This window comes from Caretta caretta, chromosome 5 (genome assembly GCF_965140235.1).
Source record: "Caretta caretta isolate rCarCar2 chromosome 5, rCarCar1.hap1, whole genome shotgun sequence".
Taxonomy (NCBI): Eukaryota; Metazoa; Chordata; order Testudines; family Cheloniidae; genus Caretta; species Caretta caretta.
Window position 1 is genome coordinate 37,966,233 of NC_134210.1, and position 21,067 is coordinate 37,987,299.

Genomic DNA, 21,067 nt, shown 5'->3' on the forward strand with positions numbered 1-21,067 from the left:
TGGGTCATCTCCTCAGGCAGCCTTATCCTGAGTTTCTAAATATTCCTGAAACTGTACAATAGAGTTTCACTTCTCACACAGGCAGGCAAACTTTACTGTGTAGGTGAATCTGGGCATTCTACTGAAACAGTGAATAAATAAAATGGACACCACTTTAACCAATTCATTTAGGGTATTGTAGACTTGGATAAAATTTGTTTAAACACACACACACACACATTCATGCTATATTTTAACATATATTCTAATGCCCTTTAATCCTAATCTAGACATACCCATGTGTCCCTACCTATATTCACAATCTTAAACAGTCTAAGTGTATGCGTGTCTTCAAGACATGTTTAAATTAGCATTTCTATGTCTATCTTCAATATACACAAATATAGAATATTGTTTTTATTTATTTAAAAATAGCAAAAAAATCTTTTTTCTTTACAAAATCACACAGGTGGGACTTGAGAGGACTGTTCAATTATTATCTTCATACCTGCTAGTACAGTGTCAGGGTTACCAAGCCCTCCCCACCACAAGCTCCTTGGCTGAAGTTATTCTCCTAGCAGAAATCTGTTCAGATGTTGACTCAAGTCATGTTTATCACCCTCTCTATCTGCAGAGGGGGAATGCCAATGCACCACCACCATGTTCTGAGAGATTCAATGAGATTATTTTTAGCTGTGTACTTTCATCAGATCAAGATGCCTTTATAGTATAACTGTATAACTTCTGTACTGGGCAAAATGAGAACTGGGTGCAAGGATAATCTTTAAATCTATCAAACAATTCACTATATTAATCCCTCCTCAATTATGCTGGTAATAGGCAAGATTATTTCATGTTAACCATAACAGTTCATGGGAATACACAGGGATAGGTCTTTAACCTGAACGCTTTGCTACAGTACTCAACAACTCTCTGAGTAAAGCAGCAACACAAAATGTATATATGCAACAATTTATGCAGAGAGCTAATTTTATCAATTTATAATGATCTCTCTGTCCAAATACTGAACAATGTAGTTTATAAAATGCATAACTACTAAAAAGACAAATCACTCCCATAATATATTCTTACCTAAGAATGTGTTTGATATATATTCTGAGACCTGATTGCCTGATCGGCTCATTTCAGATAAGTGGGTCAACTCCCTGTTGAGCATTCTTTTAAACTGGAAAAAAAAAGAAAAAAGAAAAAAAAAAGCATGTTAATGGTCAAGAAACGGTTAACTTAGAATGAGAAAATGTTATTGATTTATAATAAATAAATACATTATATTCAGAAGATACAGTAAACTGAGAGATGAATTGTGAAAATAACAACACAAAATAATATTGCTTTACTCCGGAACTTCTCCATGGTTAGATGACAGAATTTAAAAATAGATATTCCCCAAAGATTCGGTGTCAGAGACATTGGGACCATGTGAGCTACTGAAAACTCTAACTGCAGGCATGTGCACACATGAATATAATTACTATTTTTGCTATTTCAATCTTCTGAATTTTAAATTGGGAGAGAAATAACTAAGTTATATTCTATGTATACACAAAGGAACACTCTTTAGTTGTGCTAAGGAATGGGAAACCATCATTTTTGAATGACTCTGTACTACAGCTCTCCTTATCATACACATACACTCACTCTTTCCATATGGTTTGTTGCCATACATTTTGCAATTTTCTCAAGTTTTTTTTTTTTTTTAAATAACTCAGATGCTCAAATATCTTTGTAGGAAGGATCAAACATGTCAGTATCTCTTATTTACTCCAAACCCATAACAAAGGCTATCCATGTGGAAATGTTTTTTGTTTGATTTTCTTTTGCAACAAAGGAAAATAGGAATTGCCCACTGGATCAGATCAATGATCAACTAGTCCAGTATCATATCTCTGATATGGGGTAGTAGCAGAGGCTTCAGAGAAATAACTTGCTCACAGATGAAGTTTCCTCCTTACTGCCCCCAGCAGCTAGTGGTTCACATATATATGTATCCTATTTATGTAACTGGATATTCTCATCATCCATATCAATGTGTAATCCTTTCATGAATCCTACCAAACTCTCAGCCTTGAGGATATCTTGTGGCAGTCAGTTCCACAGGTTAAATACACATTGTGAAAAAAAGCTTTACATTTGTTGCCTTTGAATGTAATTGAACATTTCTCTGTCCTTGTATTATGAGGAACAGTAAATACTATTCAACAATTCAAGTTACTTATGAATCCTCTAATTTGTCTAGGGCCCTCTGTATCCTGTCCCTACCCTCCAGCGTATCTACCTCTCCTCCCAGTTTAGTGTCATCTGCAAACTTGTTGAGGGTGAAATCCACACCATCCTCCAGATCATTAATGAAGATATTGAACAAAACCGGCCCCAGGACCGACCCTTGGGGCACTCCACTTGATACCGGCTGCCAACTAGACATGGAGCCATTGATCACTACCAGTTGAGCCCGACAATCGAGCCAACTTTCTATCCACCTTATAGTCCATTCATCCAGCCCATACTACTTTAACTTGCTGGCAAAAATACTGTGGGAGACCGTGTCAAAAGTTTTGCTAAAGTCAAGGAACAACATGTCCACCGCTTTCCCCTCATCCACAGAGCCAGTTATCTCGTCATAGAAGGCGATTAGATTAGCCAGGCATGACTTGCCCTTGGTGAATCCATGCTGACTGTTCCTGATCACTTTCCTCTCCTCTAAGTGCTTCAGAATTGATTCCTTGAGGACCTGCTCCATGATTTTTCCAGGGACTGAGGTGAGGCTGACTGGCCTGTAGTTCCCAGGATCCTCCTTCTTCCCTTTTTTAAAGATGGGCACTACATTAGCCTTTTTCCAGTCGTCCGGGACTTTCCCCGATCGCCATGAGTTTTCAAAGATAATGGCCAATGGCTCTGCAATCACATCCGCCAACTCCTTTAGCACTCTCGGATGCAGCGCATCCAGCCCCATCATAGTTAACCCAGCCCAAACCCCCGGTGTAGACGTGGCTAGGTGGATGCAGACATTCTTCCATTGACCTAGCTACTGCCACTCAGGGAGGTAGATTACTACATTGATGGAAAAACCCCTTCTGTTGGTGTAGGAAATATCCACACTACAAGTGCTACAGAAGTGTAGCGGCCGCACTGAAGCTGTGCTGCTCGTTGTGGAGACGTAACCTAAAAACTCCATTAGAACCACTTACACCCAATCTACTAATATCTAGGGAAGTTCAGTTGTTGAAATGTACATGCTACCTTTATTAACGTTCCTAATATGTATTTAGGCACCTAACTTTTGGCACCCAAATCTGAAAATTTTGACTGAACAGCCTAGGAAAGTTAGTCTATCCAGTCTAAAGATATACCACTTACTTTGGTAGATTATTCCACAGCCTAATACATCTTACCTTTAGGGTATTTTAAGACTAAATTCTTTCTTTCTTTAATAATACACTTAATTCCAGTTACCATTCACAATAGTTGCTTTCCGTCCTGAATGTATACACCTAGACAATTCTGTCTTTCATTTTTGTAGATGTAACATTCATTAATGGTACTCTTTATCACCTAGGAAAGATTGTCCTGGAATTTCTGCTGACCATGCCAACTGCTTAAAAAGTCTACACTCTCTGAATTTCACAGGAACTGGCCTGATGCAGATCCTTGGTCTCTCATCTGCCCATCATATGCATGGGTCATTTTAAACAACATAATCTAATCTAGACTGCCACACAGTATGAAATTGTACAAATATATTGGTCAATGCTTTCTACTTTTCTGCTATTGGATAATAGGGATACTAATATTAAAATAAGGCCCCTAGCAACTCCAATCCTCGGCAAAACAAATAAAAAGGTCACTAACACAATATTTGGAATAAAATCCAGGATTTCAGCCTTGGCCTTCAACGAGACTGGAAATATAAATCCCAAATCTATCCTTCAGTTTATTTCCCATACTAAAAAGGTGCACAACCAACAATGCTTTTGATATGATGTGCTGACTTCATTTTAAAAACATCTAGACAGTGGTTAACATTGCTTCCATTTTCTTTTTGAATTATATATGACAAAGCTAGGTGACTTTATCAGCACTAAGATATATGGTCTGTTGAAGTCCTTTATAAAGTTAATCTTTGAAATAACATATGCTGCCAGTGAAAGAGAACAATGATGCTGTTATTAGGCAGACAAGACTCAGGAATATATAGATATTCGTGTGTTTGAGTTTCTAATGGAGGATTGGGTTAGTGATGAAATAGTCCAGATTTTTTGTTGTTGTTGTGGTCGTATGCTGGTTTGCTGTAGTTGTTTATTATTTGATACTCTTTAATTCAGAAATTCTCACACGCAGTATTCTGTTCTTTCAAGAAACATTACTAAGAAATACAAATAAAATAATAAATAATAATAATAAATAATAGACATAACAATTTGGGCCATGTTCTCTCCTGCTGGGTTCACTGGGCTCTCATTGACTTCAACTGGGGCCAAGAGTGCACTTCAAAAGACAAGCAGAATATGTTGCCCTGCAGCATCAACTCACAGAATGTTTGTTCATCCATGCATTGTTGTTTTAGAATGAAACTGTACTTGGCACTCATGTGCCCACTGCAAGATCCTAGCTTAAATCACACAGGTTCTTGCCACGGCTTTGGGTCAGCACGGTATACATTTCACAGCCTGCCAGTAAAAGCCTCTCTAAGTGTATGAAACTTGGTTAAAATGTCTATACCCTGATGATTTGTAAGTTACAGAAACAGTAATATTGATCAGCTAAGAAGTGCTTTTACATTTCCAGACACGGCACATACATGATCAAAGAAATAAAACTGCTTCTTTGAGAAAACTCTAGTGTTTCAAAATGGCATAAATAAAAGCCAAACAAAATTTGGAATAATTATTGTTATTAATTTTAGATAATGTTAAAATGGTTAAAAAGTTGTATTTTAAAAAAACCCAAACCAACTACTGCACATTTTAAAATAATTTTTAAATTCACAATATGCAAAATCTATTGCTCCTAAAATACATGTACAACATACAGTGTAGCTATTATACTGGCATCTCAGCCTAAGGAACAAAGGTTTTCACAATGGAGATTGATGCCACATCAACAGGGTTTAATAATTCAATTACTGAAAAATCTCTGAAGACAGCAGAAACTCTAGTTTCAATTCTGACATGTTTCTATGAGACCTTTTTTCCCCTTTTCTTTTACTATTACTATAGAAAACTATAGCATAGACACTATATTCAAGTAATGCTAAATATCTAGCTCCAGCCCACAAAAGTGTTACAGTACAATAGCACTGCTTATTTTGGACTATATTCTGCAAAAATCTGTACATTTGCCTAATTTTAAACATGTGAGCAGGCCTATAAACTTCAGTGGGACTACTCACGTGCTTAAAGTAAAGCACATACACAAATATTTGCAGGACTGGGGCTTTTTCCTCAATACTGTGGTTATCTCCAAACAGTGAGTGGTCTTATAAATTGGGTTAGAGGCTTCCTAGTCATTTCAATTTGTTTTGGGCTGAAGCCTAGAATACATATTCCAAATTTCACTGAATTTTCATTTGTGTGTATGTTTACTTTATTCAGAATTTATCCAAACATTATTTTGTTAGATGAGATAAAATACAAATGGTATTTTTCCAGTACTCTGTGCAGAACACCTTTCAATGGTTCTTTGGAGAATGTTGACAATTTCTTGCAGTATTAATGTTTTCAGTCAACACCCATTACATGCATGTAACATTTCTCTGGGGGTTATATTTACAGTGGGTTGAACCTTGAAGTCTCAAGGATGGTAATTAGGTTCACAGTAAATTTATGGTAATAAAATCATTTGGCTTGTGTGTTTAATTTTATATCTACAGCTTTTTCTGATTAAAATTTAAAAACTTTCTGATAGTTTTTGTGATAATCTTGTCCTCAGCACAAAGCTTTAGTAAATGGGCTTCATGCAGGAAGATGTGTATGTGTTTGAATACAGTGAATCCCGCCCACAATAAATATGGGGGGCATATACCCTGCCATTCTGCTGCAGCTCAAGGGCTGTATTAATGGCTGCAGTCTACTGCACCCTCCTGCAACAACACAGAATTTGTGGCTAGTGGAAACAGGTAGTTTTGGACAAACTGGCCATAGCCTTTCCAAACCCTCAGTCTCAATGCTTTCATGGACAAAGCCATTGTGGAATATTGAGTAAAACAATTAAAAAGATAGTTCTAGAACTAAAATAAAAATAAATTAATTTTTTTGCAGTGTATTTGTAAATCTTTACCTTCTAAAAAAACCCCAGATGTGACAGAAAAGCTATTTAATATCGACCGGCCCTACTGGCTAATTCTCAGTCCTCAGTTACTCTTTACTAATGCAAAACTACCTTTCAATCGGAGTCTCACCTGATTGAAGATTTAATGTTTGAGCCCACAGTGTTTAATAAACCTCAAGGTCATGCTTAAGCTTTTATGTACAAGCTTGCTAAATGGATATATATTGTATATATCTCAGCTCTGAGATAAATGACATCTATTGGTGTAAAGAAAGATGCTCTTGGTAAACCATGTAGGAGTATTCCATAGGGACAATCAATTTTCTCAAAAATATTTTAACAAAATATGAGGCACTTTCCAAAACATACAGAAATATGTAAAGCAATTATCCAGTAACAGTTTTAAATGTGTTATGGTTCACTGTATCCAGGACATTCTTTTCTTCTTTAGAATTTCAGAAATGTCCTAAATTCTATAAATATTTATTGTCAGAAGACAAGATCACATCTTTATGGCTGGAAGATTTCCCCAAAATACATACATTCTGCAAACTATTTCTAAATATAATATACCAAAATTCTGTTCAAATACTTATTCAGCTTCTTAGCTAAAACCATTATCTATGCACACTGTATGAAGTTACCATGCACAGAAGACATATTTCATCATGTCTAATCAGGTAAGGCTGTTATATTGCCTACTAAAATTCAATTAGCAAAAGATCAACCCATTTTAAAGACTTCAGCAGAGAGATGGAAAACTGGTTGAACACATGTGTTTTAGGAAATATTTCTGAAAGAATGTTTTTAAATGCTTAACATTTAGATGTACTCAAGAGAATGGAAAATAATTTCAATTTTGATAAATGATAAGAGAATCCAGCTAATTGGCATAATGGAAAACATTCTCTTTACAGATGACTGAACAAAATATTTGAGAATATACTGTAACAATTCTGCAATAGCAGAGAGTAGATACAATGACGTAACAGGGGTTTTCCATTTTTCATTTTTCAGATTCTAAAACAAAGCTGTGATTCTCTTAGTATTAATACAACCAGGCATAAAAAATCCTGTCCTAAGTGAAAACGTCTGCATTATATTTAGCAAAATAATTTAGTTCCTATACTGGACTGTTTAGTTTAGAATGAATACACAATAACAATTTTATTTAAAACACTATGATCTCGAACAGCTATTGCATGTTAAACGTCTGATAATGAAGTTATATTTTAATACATACTCCATGAACAAAATTAGCAAGGCATCTCAGATTTTTTAAATGCATATGCAGCCACATAACTAGAAGACAAATAAAGCCCAAATATGATTTTGTACGAAGTTGATTCTGCATGGTGTGCTAATTAGCATACTGATTTAATTCATCAATGCAAAGCTTTCCATAGGAGATAAACTGCTTTATATTTGTTTGCTAGCAGTATTACAGGTTAAAACTAATTTGAAGTTGCTCTACATTCAATATAGTTCAATACTCAGAGAAGACAATTTTCAGTCTCTTAGTGCTTTAAAGAAAACCTTAATCAATAAGATCTCTATCTCTCTCTCTCTCTCTCACACACACAGGTAACCAGAAAATGCTACTTAAACATACCATTGATAATTGCAGTTATTCAGCTAATAAAAAACAGTATGAGTCATACATTCACCCATTATTTTCAACCTATTCACTTTAATCACACATTCCTTAGCATATGGTACAGTATTTCCACTTTATTTTCTGGAACAGCTTTTTCATGTCTGAAAAAGGCTACTTTTGTACCATGATAATGTTAAAATATCTTTTTTTTTTTTAAATAATTCTCCTGATTTTCTTTTAACTTTACATAGGCAGATACACACCATGTGTTTGGTCTAAATGAGGACTATGCCTTTAACACCTACTTTTTATTATATATTAATAATATTTTTAAATAGGCAAATATACCTTCTGGGAAAGAATGTATACAGTGTGGTGCACTATTATTGCTCAAAGGGGACTCTCTTTTCTGATTCTCATCTTCACAATCATATTATCCACCCTCATATTATCCCCAAACAAACATACTATCCATTATTCATACACTGCAAATCAAAATTATTAAAAGATAAAACAAAAGCCTACCTTTATGTAGCCCCAAGAAACTGAGAGTAAATAGTTTGCTTCAGGCATTTTTGATTTTTTATACTACCAATTTAACTAAAAATATTTAGTTCTTCTCTATCTGATACTGTAAAAGACGCTCCAGAAAAAAGGCTGTTATTATTATTTAGTTACTTTTTCTCATCTGAAGGTTCTCTGCAATTAGGTAGATATGAGGTATTCGGACACGAAATCCAATTGTGTGGTCTTCTGACTGTATAAATGCCATTTGTAAAACTCCAGACGTTCAAGGACTAGTTTGAAGAGACAGATTGGATGAGTTGAAGAAATATCTAAACAGCTACGGATCTGCATATTTCCTGAACACCAGGACTTCATGAATAATGTATGTCAAGATGCTCAGCTGCTGGAAAGACTGGTTCTATCAACTGCTACCAAATAAGGACCCGAGGGGAAAGTCACGAACAGTGTCAAGTAATCCCTCCCACAAACCCCAACTAAGAGCCAATTGTATTTCATCCTTAAAGATACCAATGCAGGGGATAAAGACATGCTTTATGCTAATTTCTGATTGGTTAACATGGGTGAATCTCCTGGGAACAGTATATTTCTTCTTTTGTATGCTAAATTGTATTTAATAATGGCATTCCTGCCTTTAGCATTAGCTCCACTCAAAAAAGAAAAAAAAAAGACTGATTAGCTTAACTTTTTTTTTATTGTCAGTATCATTTGCCAGCTCAATTCAGAGGGAACATTGAACCTATCCAAAAAAAGGTACAGCAGGTATTCTACACAAACTGCATGTCGTTTGTCCAGTCTCTTTAACTTTCTATGTGGGAAAGGAACACATCTGAATCTTATGAACAAAGAAAACCAGAAGAATAAAGTGTCCAGGATTCTTAAACATATGTGACCATCTGTAGCAATGAAAATGCTTTTTCTTTTGATGCCATCCAAATTTAAAAACAGATCAATTCTTGCTTGACCATAGATCAGTCTTCTAACTCAAAACGTTCTGCTATTTCAGCAGACAAAAATCACCTATTATTAAGATGGAACAACTCACAAGCCAACCTACAATCTTACAGTTCTGAATACATGTAAAGCTTCCATACAGAAAGCAGAACAAAGGCACTGTAGTCATGAAATTCTTGCTGTAGCTATGCGACTTTGCATTCTAGTGTCATACCAGATTAATGTAATTAATTACAGTTATACGTCACAGAAAAGAAGTGATTAGTTAAAAAGTGATGCATGTCAATGAGCTGACTCAGAGCTCTAAATGAAATATGCGTGCATGAGCCACTACACAAACATTTAAACTCAGAAAGATGAATAAATTATTTGCACCAATTGGTGTAAAACTTGTGCACTACTGTGACAAATTTCAGAGTCTTTGTTGTATCACAGAAGGGACAATTTTCTAACGTGACAATGGTGATATGCCAAAAGACAAGATGAATGAGGTACAGCATTCAATCTTAGCCCACACTGCTGAGTCATTGGAAGATGCTGACTGACAATAGTCATGAGGGAGCTTTTGGCTGAAGTGGTTTTTACCCCACTGAGTGATGATGCTAGAAAGCAATCTCAGCAGTGCTAAGTGCTTGAAAGGGAATCAAACCCTAGAAAAATCACACACACACACAAAATGAAATTAACAGATCTCCTTACAGGAGAACTGGAATGCAACAGAAATATAGGTTTCAGAGTAGCAGCCGTGTTAGTCTATATCCGCAAAAAGAAAAGGAGGACTTGTGGCACCTTAGAAACTAAGGTGCCACAAGTCCTCCTTTTCTTTTTAATAGAAATATAGCAAACAGTTACAGTTACTACATACCTCTGGCACAGTGTACAGTATGTTGATAAGGAGAATATTATACAATGAAATTTTATTGTATATTTCAAAAATGTAACAAGAAAATGTAACAAAAAATGTAACAATATTATACAATGAAATTTTATTGTATATTTCAAAAATGTAACAAGATTTGAATGAGTAAATCACAGAAAAATATTCTCTTAAACAGAGACACAATCCAATGTGCCTTACTCTTCTAGGCTTATATAGGGAAATTGTCCATAAAATATTTTACCTTTGGAAACACAGGTTGGCTACTACAGCCTCAGCAGAATATTAAAATGGCTCCAAAAAGATATTTGAGGAAAAAATCTACAGTATGAAGAAACATTGTCATAGGACCAAGCTAACCTACTATAGAGCACTGTGAGCTATATGACAGATTTCAGAGTAACAGCCGTGTTAGTCTGTATTCGCAAAAAGAAAAGGAGTACTTGTGGCACCTTAGAGACTAACCAATTTATTTGAGCATAAGCTTTCGTGAGCTACAGCTCACTTCATCGGATGCATTCAGTGGAAAATACAGTGAGGAGATTTATGTACATAGAGAACATGAAACAATGGGTGTTATCCTAACCCTAACCCTCACGAAAGCTTATGCTCAAACAAATTGGTCAGTCTCTAAGTCCTCCTTTTCTTTTTGCGAATACAGACTAACACGGCTGCTACTCTGAAACCACACATACACCAGTATCACTGAGAGTAGAACTTGATTCACCATTAGAGCTGGTCGGGAATTTTTCAACAAACCGCTTTTTCTTTGGAAAATGCCACTTCCTCCAAGCCAAAACTTCTCTGTGGGAAAGGATTGGTTTTGATGAATTGCCTGTTTCAAACAAATTTTGACGAAAGCTTGTCAAAAAACATCCTGTTTTGGTATTTTCAAAGAAGAAAAAAGTCTGTGTTTTGATTCAAAATGATATTTCTGGTAGAAATCTTAGTTAATTTATAGTACAAAGTGTAATTTTTTTTTTTAAAAAAAAGTCAAAACTGAGATGAAATGTTTTTAAATTAAATATTTTTTGTTTATTTTTTTTCACAGAATTATTTGAGATTTCAACTTGTCAGCCAAGATGGGATGGGAACTTTTTTCAAAATCTTGAAAACTCACAGTATGGAAAAACCCAGGTCTACTTGATATATGTTAATTAGCAAGAAAAAACAAAAGGGAAAATTATAGTTCTTTATCATTTGTACTGTAGTCCCATCTAGAGGTCCCACCCATGATCAGGCCCTGTCTTGAAGAGGAAGAATTGTCCAGTCAGTTGAAAACTATCCTTGGATTTGGGAAGCTGCAGTTCAATCCCCTGCTTTTCCACACACTCGCTGTGTGAACCTAGCAAAGTACTTTAGGTACATAAGTCTAAACTTTAGATCCTCAAAACTCTTGCTCAACTGCCATCTAACCCTGTAGTCACCTAAATTTTCTAGGCATGTGAGTTTTCACCAGTAAGTTCCCTAAACACTCACATTTCTACTAATGGGTACGTGCAAAGCTGCCTCAGTCTTAACACCACAAAGCCTCTCGGTACATAAGCCCAGATGGGATCCCTCAGACTACGATTCCCCTGCCTATTTTGCCCGTGGGGCCCAATCCCACAGACCTTCTCAGAGCACAAAGGGCAGTTGAGATGGTGGTGGACCCCCTCGCCCCCATACTAAGCAGGTCATTCATCAGGTTTTACGCTGGACAGTCCTGTTTTTGTATGGTTTGTCCCCTATCCAATACTGAGACAAAACTGACTAGGTTTTTCCAGTATCATGCACAGAGGATGCCATTTTGCAGCTCCCCTCCCCTAGCAGCATGAACTCCTATGCACAATGTGTGTGAACTCATGCCATGGGGGCAGGACATTTTGCAAAATAGCATGCTCCATGTGGCGTAACCACCGTGCATGCGCGTCACTCCACTGGGGCAGGGACAACTGAGGGGACATCCTGTGTTCTGGAGCTACATCAGTAGCCACCGCACCCTGTACACAATAGTTCAGATCTTAGGGCACTCAAGTAGGATGTGGCCAAACCAGGTTCACATCCCTATTATACCTGATTCAGAAGAGGGATGTAAATCTAGGTCTCCCACCTCCCTGTTGAGTAGGCTAACCACTGGGCTATAGGGTGTTCTGGGATGAACTCTCTTGTTGAAGCTGTTCCACATTGTATAAAATATTGGGCCAGAGAGAACACGCAAATAGCTTGTAGGTTGATAGGGCACTCATCAAGGAGGTCGGGTACAAGTCTCTGCTCCAATGAATATTTACATTTTTGACCAGCTCTATATACAGTCTAAACAAGGAAGACAGACAAACGGCATCTCAGTTTTGACTTTTTTTTTTTTAAATTACACTTTGTACTATAAATTAACTAAGATTTCTACCAGAAATATCATTTTGAATCAAAACACAGACTTTTTTCTTCTTTGAAAATACCAAAACAGGATGTTTTTTGACAAGCTTTCGTCAAAATTTGTTTGAAACAGGCAATTCATCAAAACCAATCCTTTCCCACAGAGAAGTTTTGGCTTGGAGGAAGTGGCATTTTCCAAAGAAAAAACGGTTTGTTGAAAAATTCCCGACCAGCTCTAATGGTGAATCAAGTTCTACTCTCAGTGACACTGGTATATGTGTGGTTTCAGAGTAGCAGCCGTGTTAGTCTGTATTCGCAAAAAGAAAAGGAGGACTTTAGAGACTGACCAATTTGTTTGAGCATAAGCTTTCGTGAGGGTGAGGGTTAGGATAACACCCATTGTTTCATGTTCTCTATTTATATAAATCTCCTCACTGTATTTTCCACTGAATGCATCCGATGAAGTGAACTGTAGCTCACAAAAGCTTATGCTCAAATAAATTGGTTAGTCTCTAAGGTGCCACAAGTACTCCTTTTCTTTTTGTGAGCTATATGTTAGAGAAGTGCTTTTCAATTAGCATGAAAGCAGCTGGCCACATATGTTGTATAGTTTTCACACTCTTAGTCAGCTTCTGCAGATGAGCACTGCTGCCACCTATCTGCTACCAAATTTACAAATTAAACCTATCTTTTGCTGATTTTTCAAATTAAATATGGTGAAAATGATGTAATAAAACTTTGGTCTTAAAAGTTACAGAAGAGTGCTATGAATAATCCCCATATCCAGTTTCCTTAAACTTTTTGTTTGGATTAAATGGGCACATGTTATTGCCCTGAGATATGCATGCATTTTCTGACAAATTTCCCCTGCTCTGCTTTTACGGCATATCTGTGGCACTCTTTCATTTTCAGGGACTCTGCAGAATGCTCTTAGAAATCTGGGGATGCGGAAGGGGTTGCGACCAGGCAGCCTGAGGGTAGAGAATTATGCAGGGCCAAGGAATCACATTTTTCTTCATCAGCCCCATAAACAACGCTGAGAAAAGTTTAATAGTCAGGGGCTCCAATACCTTTTCAGTGGTCCTCCAATATGATTCTTTTTAAGAGTCTGTGGGGCAACTCTGGATGCTTAACACCAGAGACAGTTGTTACAGTCCACAGAGCCAGCAGGAAATTCTCTGCCTCTTAACATACCATTGAGGGAAGAGGTGATCTAAACCAGTGGGTTTTAAACTTTTTTATTGACGACCCAGTTGAAACTTATTGATGCCTGTAACCCAGTGGAGCTGGGGATGAGGGGTTTGCAGTGTGGGAAGGACTCAGGGCTGGGGCAGAGGGTTCGGGTGCGGGGGGTGAGGGCTGCAGCGTGGGGCCGGGAATTAGGGGTTCAGGGTGTGGGAGGAGGTTCTGGGTTGGGGCTGCAGGCTCTGGGGTGGGGCCGGAGATGAAGAGTTTGGGGTGCAGGTGGGGGCTCCGGACTTGAGGAGGGGCTCAGGACTCGGCAGGGGATTGGGACACGGGATTAGGGGTGCGGGCTTTTTTCCGACGGCTCCCAGTCACCAGTGCAGCCGGGATGCAGAGGCAGGCTTCCCGCCTGTCCTGGCACAGAGGACCGCGCTGCACCCTGGAAGCAGCCAGCAGCAGGTCTGGCTCCTAGGCGGAGGTGCGCAAGCTCTCCCCTCAGGCACCGCTGCCCAGCTCCCATTTGCCAGTTCCCGGCCAATGGGAGTGCAGAGCTGGTGCTCAGGGCAGGGGCAGGGTGCGGAGCCCCATGGCCCCTTCATCTAGGAGCTGGACCTGCTGCTGGACGCTTCTGGGGCGCAGCGCAGTGTCGGAATAGGTAGGGACTAGCCTGCCTTAGCCACATAGCACTGCTGACGGAACTTTTAACGACCCGGTCGGTGGTGCTGACCAGAGCCACTATGACCCAGTGCCTCACATTCTGCAACACAGTACTGGGTCGTGACCCACAGTTTGAAAACCAGTGATCTAAACCATGACATGGAAGGTACTACATTAACAACCAACATATATTTTACTGTGTATTGGATGAAACCTGCATTCATGAAACTCTCATTGCAGTGAATTGTAAGAATGATCATTAAAAAGGTAAGTTTCCAGCCAGTGTTCTTATTTTGCTATGTTAAGTCTGGTTCGAGAGTTAGCTAAAGATAGTCCTTAAATACAATATGAAAAATTTTTCTACATCTTTGCTAAAAATACAAAAGCTGCATCAGGGAAGGAATATGTTTAAAGAGCTCTTTAAAAAAATTATGCCTGCTGCTACTCTATCTGAAAATACTATATTTTACTGAATATTATTCTCTCGATTTAAGTGAGGACACATCTACTTTAAAATTACAATGTAGGGCTTGTCTACACTTAAAATGCTCCAGCAGTGAGCTTCAGTGTAGAATGCTGAGGGGTCCTCTTGTCAGAGTAGGTAATTCTCCTCCCCAGGAGGTGGTAGCTAGGTTGACGGAAGAATTCTTTTCTGTATGGGGACTTAGGTCGGCTTAACTATGCTGCTCAGAGGTGTGGATTTTTCATGCCCATGAATGACACAGTGAAATTGACTTAATTTTCTAGTATAGATCAGGCCTTAGTAAAGAAGAAAATTACATTTATTATCTAGGTTTCACAGTAGAAGCCGTGTTAGTCTGTATTCGCAAAAAGAAAAGGAGTACTAGTGGCACCTTAGAGACTAACAGATTTATCTGAGCATAAGCTTTCGTGAGCTATAGCTCACTTCATCGGATGCATAAAAGTGGAAAAAAAACTTAGAGAGGGTTAATATCTAGAGAATGTTAAATTCCTGTGGTGAGGTTTGTGGGTTCATGCAAGATTTTGCAATTTTTTTTTGTAAAGATATTTACAGGATTTCTATAAAACTACATGAATACTTTGCTGAGTTTGCAGAGTGAAATTCCTGCAACATGCAAGAGCCTGGCAATCTTTTCAACTGATGACACTGAATGTTACAGTGTGACTTATATTAGTAGTGATTTACACTGTTGATAACTAATTCACACACCATGGAATAAATCTATAATTTGCTTTAGAACCATTAACCCATCCTGATAGGAACTGGCAACTCACCCAATATATTGCACCATCATCATTTTGCTGGTGACGTTAACATGTCACCTGACTTTTAGCTGGGAGGAAAAATATTGTGGACCACCTCATAACTTTAAACTTGGAAAATTCACACATATGACTCGTTTACAGTGATCTTTTTGGCTGATTCTCGTTTTCAGTTCGCAAAGTTGGAATGACTCACTAATGGGTCATAAAAAGAAAAGGAGTACTTGTGGCACCTTAGAGACTAACCAATTTATTTGAGCATGAGCTTTCGTGAGCTACAGCTCACTTCATCAGATGTATACCGTGGAAACTGCAGCAGACTTTATATACACACAGAGAATCATTTACAGTAAATAGCAGTCATACACAATAACCACCTAGGATAAAATGGCACATGGAAAGAACAAACTGGGAAATTCAGGCACTCAAAAGATGCTCTTAATGTACATAGCGGTAAAATGGGATATTCCAAGGATTCTCCTCCCCAGATAATGAGAATGGTAAAAGTGTTAATGACGCAGCTGTAAAAGTAGAAGTGTTCAATAAATATTTCTGTTCCGTATTTGTCAAGAATCAGGATGATTTGCTTGTATCACATAAGGACGATGAAGTACTTTCTGGACCACTAGTAACTAATGAGGATGTTAAACAACATACTAGGGATACTGGAATAAATATTTTTAAATCTGCAGGCCTGGGTAAGATGCACCCAAGAGTCCTAAAAGAGCTGGATGAGGAGAGATCTCTGGCTGCTGATGTTAATTTTTAATAAATCTTGGAATACCAGGGAAATTCTAGAACACTGGAAGAGAGGGAATGTGCCAATACTGAAAAAGGGCAAATGAGATGACCCAGGTAACTTTAGCCTGGTTCTGAGGCGAAATAATGGAAAAGCTGATGAGATCCAATTAATAAGGAATTAAGGACTGCACTACAGCTATGGCCACTCAACATGGTTTTATGGAAAATAGGTCTTGTCGTACAAACCTGATTTCATTCTCTGAGATTATAAAAGTTTGTTAATGACGATAACTGTGTATATATAAAATACTTGGACTTCTGTAAGGTGTTTGACTTAGTAACATATGACCTGTCGATTAAAAAATTAGCACTATACAATATAAAAAAGCACATTAAATATATTAAGTAAAGGCTAACTGACAGATCTCCAAAAATAGCCGTTAATGGGAAAAAATCATCAAATGGTGGTATTTCTAGTAGTGTTCTGTAAGGATCAGTACTACGCCTGACACTACTCAACATTATTATCCAGGATATGAAAGTAAATATAAATCACTGCTGCTAAAATCTGCAGATGAAACAAATACTGGCAGAATAGTAAATGATGATGATAGGGCAATAATAAGGAACAATCTGAGCCCATTCAAACAAAATACATTTTAATGCAACCAAATGCAAAGTTAAACATCTAGGAACAAGGAATGCAGGCTATACCTACAGAACGGGGGACTGTAGCCTGGAAAGAAGTGACTCTGAAAAGGATTTAGGGGTCATAGTAGATCATGAGCTCCCAGCGTGACGATGTGGCAAAAAGGGCTAATGTGATCTTTTGATGTACAAACAGAGGATTAGCAAGAAGCAGTAAATAGGCGATTTTACCTTTGTATATGGCATTAGTGAGACCATTGCTGGAGTACTGCACCCAGTTTTGGCATCGACATTTTTAAAAGGATGTCGAAGAACTGGAGAGGGTGCTGAAAAGAGCTACTAAAATTATTCAAAGTCTGGAGCAAATGCTTTACAGTGAGAGATTCAAAAAGCTCATTATGTTTATCTTATCAAAAATAAGATTGAGAGGTGACTTGATTACAAAGTGTAAGTACCTGAATGGGGAGAAAATACAGCATACTAGAAGGCTCTTTAATTCAGTGAAGAAGGCATAACAAGATTGAAAAGCTGGAAGTTGAAGCCAGACAAATTCAAATGGGAAATAAGGCACAATGTTTTAACAGAACAGAGTGTGATTAACCCTTGGATCAAACTAACAAGGGAACTGGTGTATTGGCCATCTCTTGATGTCTTCAAATCAAGACTAGATGCCTTTCTGGAATATATGCTTTAGCCAAACACAAGTTATACTTTAGTTAAATACAAGTTATTGGGCTCAATACAAGAGTAACTGTGTGAAATGTAATGGCCTGTGATATACACATCAGTCTAGATGATCTAATGGTCCTTTCTGGCCTTAAACTCAATGAATCCATGAGTATTTGCCAAAGCAATTCTAGGGTGGATGTCATATCAAAAGAATCACTGCAATAATTACTGTTAATTTCAGATTATTCTTCAGAAATCTCTCCCTCCTTCAATAGGATATTAACTTCCTAACTATTTGTAAATTAGATGTAAAAGTATAAGAATGAAATGAATCTTTTAAATAAATTATGCTGTTTTGCTTGTTTAAAGATGAATGGGCTTTCACATTAAAATAAACATTGAACCAAAGTGATGGTGGGATGGGGTTAGCTAAAGGGTTGGATTGCATTCAGTCAAGGATTTCTCAGTTCACCACAGGAAATTAACCCATCTACTGTGGGACCTTCATCATGCAAGAATTCTAACTTATAAGGAGATAAATCTCAAAGGATAGTTAGACTCCAGTGCTGTCAGCCACCAAAGCATCTTGACTCCTAAGGATTTAAAAGCTGTACAGTACATTTATAATGAAATCAGGATTATCATTAGTTTAAGTTATCTCAAATTTTCCTATCATAAAGGAAGCAGCAGTAAATACCTAGATGCAATTCAGTTAAACTATTTATTGATTTCCCTTAAAGCCCTGACGCACCAGACATATTTAGAAAAGTTCAACATCAACCAAAATTTTATCTCCATTTTGCAAGAACCACAAGTATCTGGTTATTGGGTTCTCTTTTTCTCAATCCTGGCCATAGAACAAACCAAGGACAGTGATTTAGTCGGTATGAGGAGAGGTCCACAGGCTTTAATTCCAAAATTTTGCAGCTCTTAGAAAAATGGTTTCATAATGTTGCCCAAATGGTCCCCATGGTACTGATTAATCATGGAAATCTGCAGATATTCTCACAGGAGTCCTGCCTATGGGCTATCTGTAGAACATACCAGAAGAACCTACAGATTCTACTTAATACATGATTTTCAACGATCTTCTTTTAAAAGAACCAGTATAATGTTCTGACAAGCAGGAGCATATTTCTGAGGAGCATCGAGGGACAGAGGGAGAAATTATAGATTTTCCGGAAGACTATGAGAAAAGCCTCAAGTCCCTAAAATACAGTATTTGCATTCCTTTCTGGATCAATACCTCTCACAACATACCTTTTAAGATCCATGTGTCCTACACATACCTTTCACAACATGGTAACATTTAGTAAGGCTTTTGATACTGTCTCGCAAGACCTTCTCATAAACAAACTAGAGAAATACAAGCTAGATGGAGCTACTATAAGGTGGGTGCATAACTGGTTGGAAAATCATTCCCAGAGAGTAGCTGCCAGTGGTTCGCAGTCAATCTGAAAGGGCATATCGAGTGGGGTCCTGCAGAGATCAGTTCTGGGTCCGATTCAATATCTTCAGCAATGATTTAGATAATGGGATAGAGAGTACACTTATAAAGTTTGCGGATGATACCAAGCTGGGAGGGGTTGCAAGTGCTTTGGAGGACAGGATTAAACTTTCAAATGATCTGTACAAACTGGAGAAATGGTCTGAAGTAAATAGGATGAAATTCAATAAGGAAAAATGCCAAGTACTTCACTTCAGAAGGAACAATAAGTTGCACACATACAAAATGGCAAATGACTGCCTAGGAAGGAGTACTGCAGAAAGAGATATGGGTCATAGTGGATCACAAGCTAAATATGAGTCAACAAGTGTAACACTGTTGCAATAAAAGCAAACATCATTCTGGGATGTATTAGCAGAAGTGTTGTAAGCAAGACACAAGAAGTAATTCTTCTGCTCTATTCCGCACTGATTAGGCCTCAACGGAGTATTATATCCAGTTCTGGGCACCACATTTCAGGAAATATGTGGACAAATTCGTCCCTTCCAGTCCTACAATTCTATGTGGTGTACTTCATCCAGTGCATTAAATTTCCCAAAAACAACTGTACGGGTGAAACCAATCACTACGCTCTCAAACAAACTCACAAAGAAAAATGATAAAAGACAAAAACACCATATCGTATGTGGATGAACACTTTTCACAAAACAATGACTCCATATCCAAACTCTTTGTCCTCATCCTCAAAGGAAACCTGTACAACACCTTCAAAAGATGAGCCTGGGAGCTTAAATTCTTAACTTTGTTAGATACTAAAAAAACTTAATAAAGACATTGGATTTATGGTTTATTACAACAATCTGTAACCACTAATCTCCCCTTTTTGTCCTATGACTGCAGAGGTGTTAACTGGCCACTCCACCTTGAATAGTCTCTCAGGGTATGTCTTCACTGCTATTAAACACCTGGGGCTGGCCAATGTCAGCTGAGTTAGGGTCACGGGACTTGAGTTGTGGGCCTGTAAAATTGTGGTGTAGATGTTTGGGCTCAGACTGGAGCCCGGGCTCTGGAACCCTCCCCCTAGAATATGTGTTAATTATTTATGCTAAACTATTTGTTCAATCTTGTATTTAGCTGTGACACTCTGAGTAGCTTTCCCAGACTTGAAGAAGAGCTCTGTGTAGCTCAAAAGCTTGTCTCTCTCCCCAACAAAAGTTGGTCCATTAAAATACATTACCTCACCCACCTTATCTTTCTGGCTTCTGTCATCTGAGAAAGGTTCTGAAGGATCAGTCAAAAGGAAAGACAGATAGCAACATTTCAAGCCTGAAGAAAAGAACATAATGGAGGCTGGATTGCCACTTTGGTTACTCAGATGCAGTGCTTTGAACGGTCATAAAAGGAAGACAATTTATGATTTTGGTTTTTCACTCCATGGGTCAGCAGCAGGTAATGGGGGAGCTGTAGCAGTTACATGCTTAGCCTTGAAGGAAGGAAGACCAGTTCTTTATATCTGTCAACTGCAAGCTCATGGACGAAGCTTCACCAAGAAGGTCCAGAAAGAATCCTGAACAGTCACTCTTGACCAGAAGGATGATGGTTGTAGTGCAAGCCATATGTAGTGAACGGTGCAAAGTTAAAAGAAAGACAGACTCTGTGCAAAACACAGTTTAACCCTTCATAGTCTTGTTTAGTTGTCAAAGTCATAGGTGCCACAAGCAGAATTATATATTGCAGTCTTCTCAGCCAAATAAGAATGCTGTTTGAAAAGATCAGAAACATTAATATTGAGTTTTTAAACACTAAATAATAGTAATCATCCCCCACATGGTCTCCTTTTCCTATTGGCAGCTAGCATTAGACTGTTTTCACCGCACTGACCAAGTTCACCTAGGTTTTATGT

General features: G+C 37.8%; 1 protein-coding gene across 8 annotated transcripts in view; it reads right to left on the minus strand.

Annotated features, from left to right (window-relative positions):
- Positions 1 to 21,067, minus strand: part of PDE4D (phosphodiesterase 4D) — a 749,511-nt gene that overhangs the window by 17,695 nt on the left and 710,749 nt on the right. For 7 of the 8 annotated variants that reach the window (XM_048851539.2, XM_048851540.2, XM_048851542.2 and 4 more), the window contains one exon: positions 1,072 to 1,165. In XM_048851539.2, the coding sequence (XP_048707496.1) occupies positions 1,072 to 1,165 (94 nt within the window). Of the gene's footprint in view, positions 1 to 1,071; positions 1,166 to 8,386; positions 8,785 to 21,067 lie in introns of those variants that run through there. The other variant, XM_048851543.2, reaches the window with a different exon arrangement.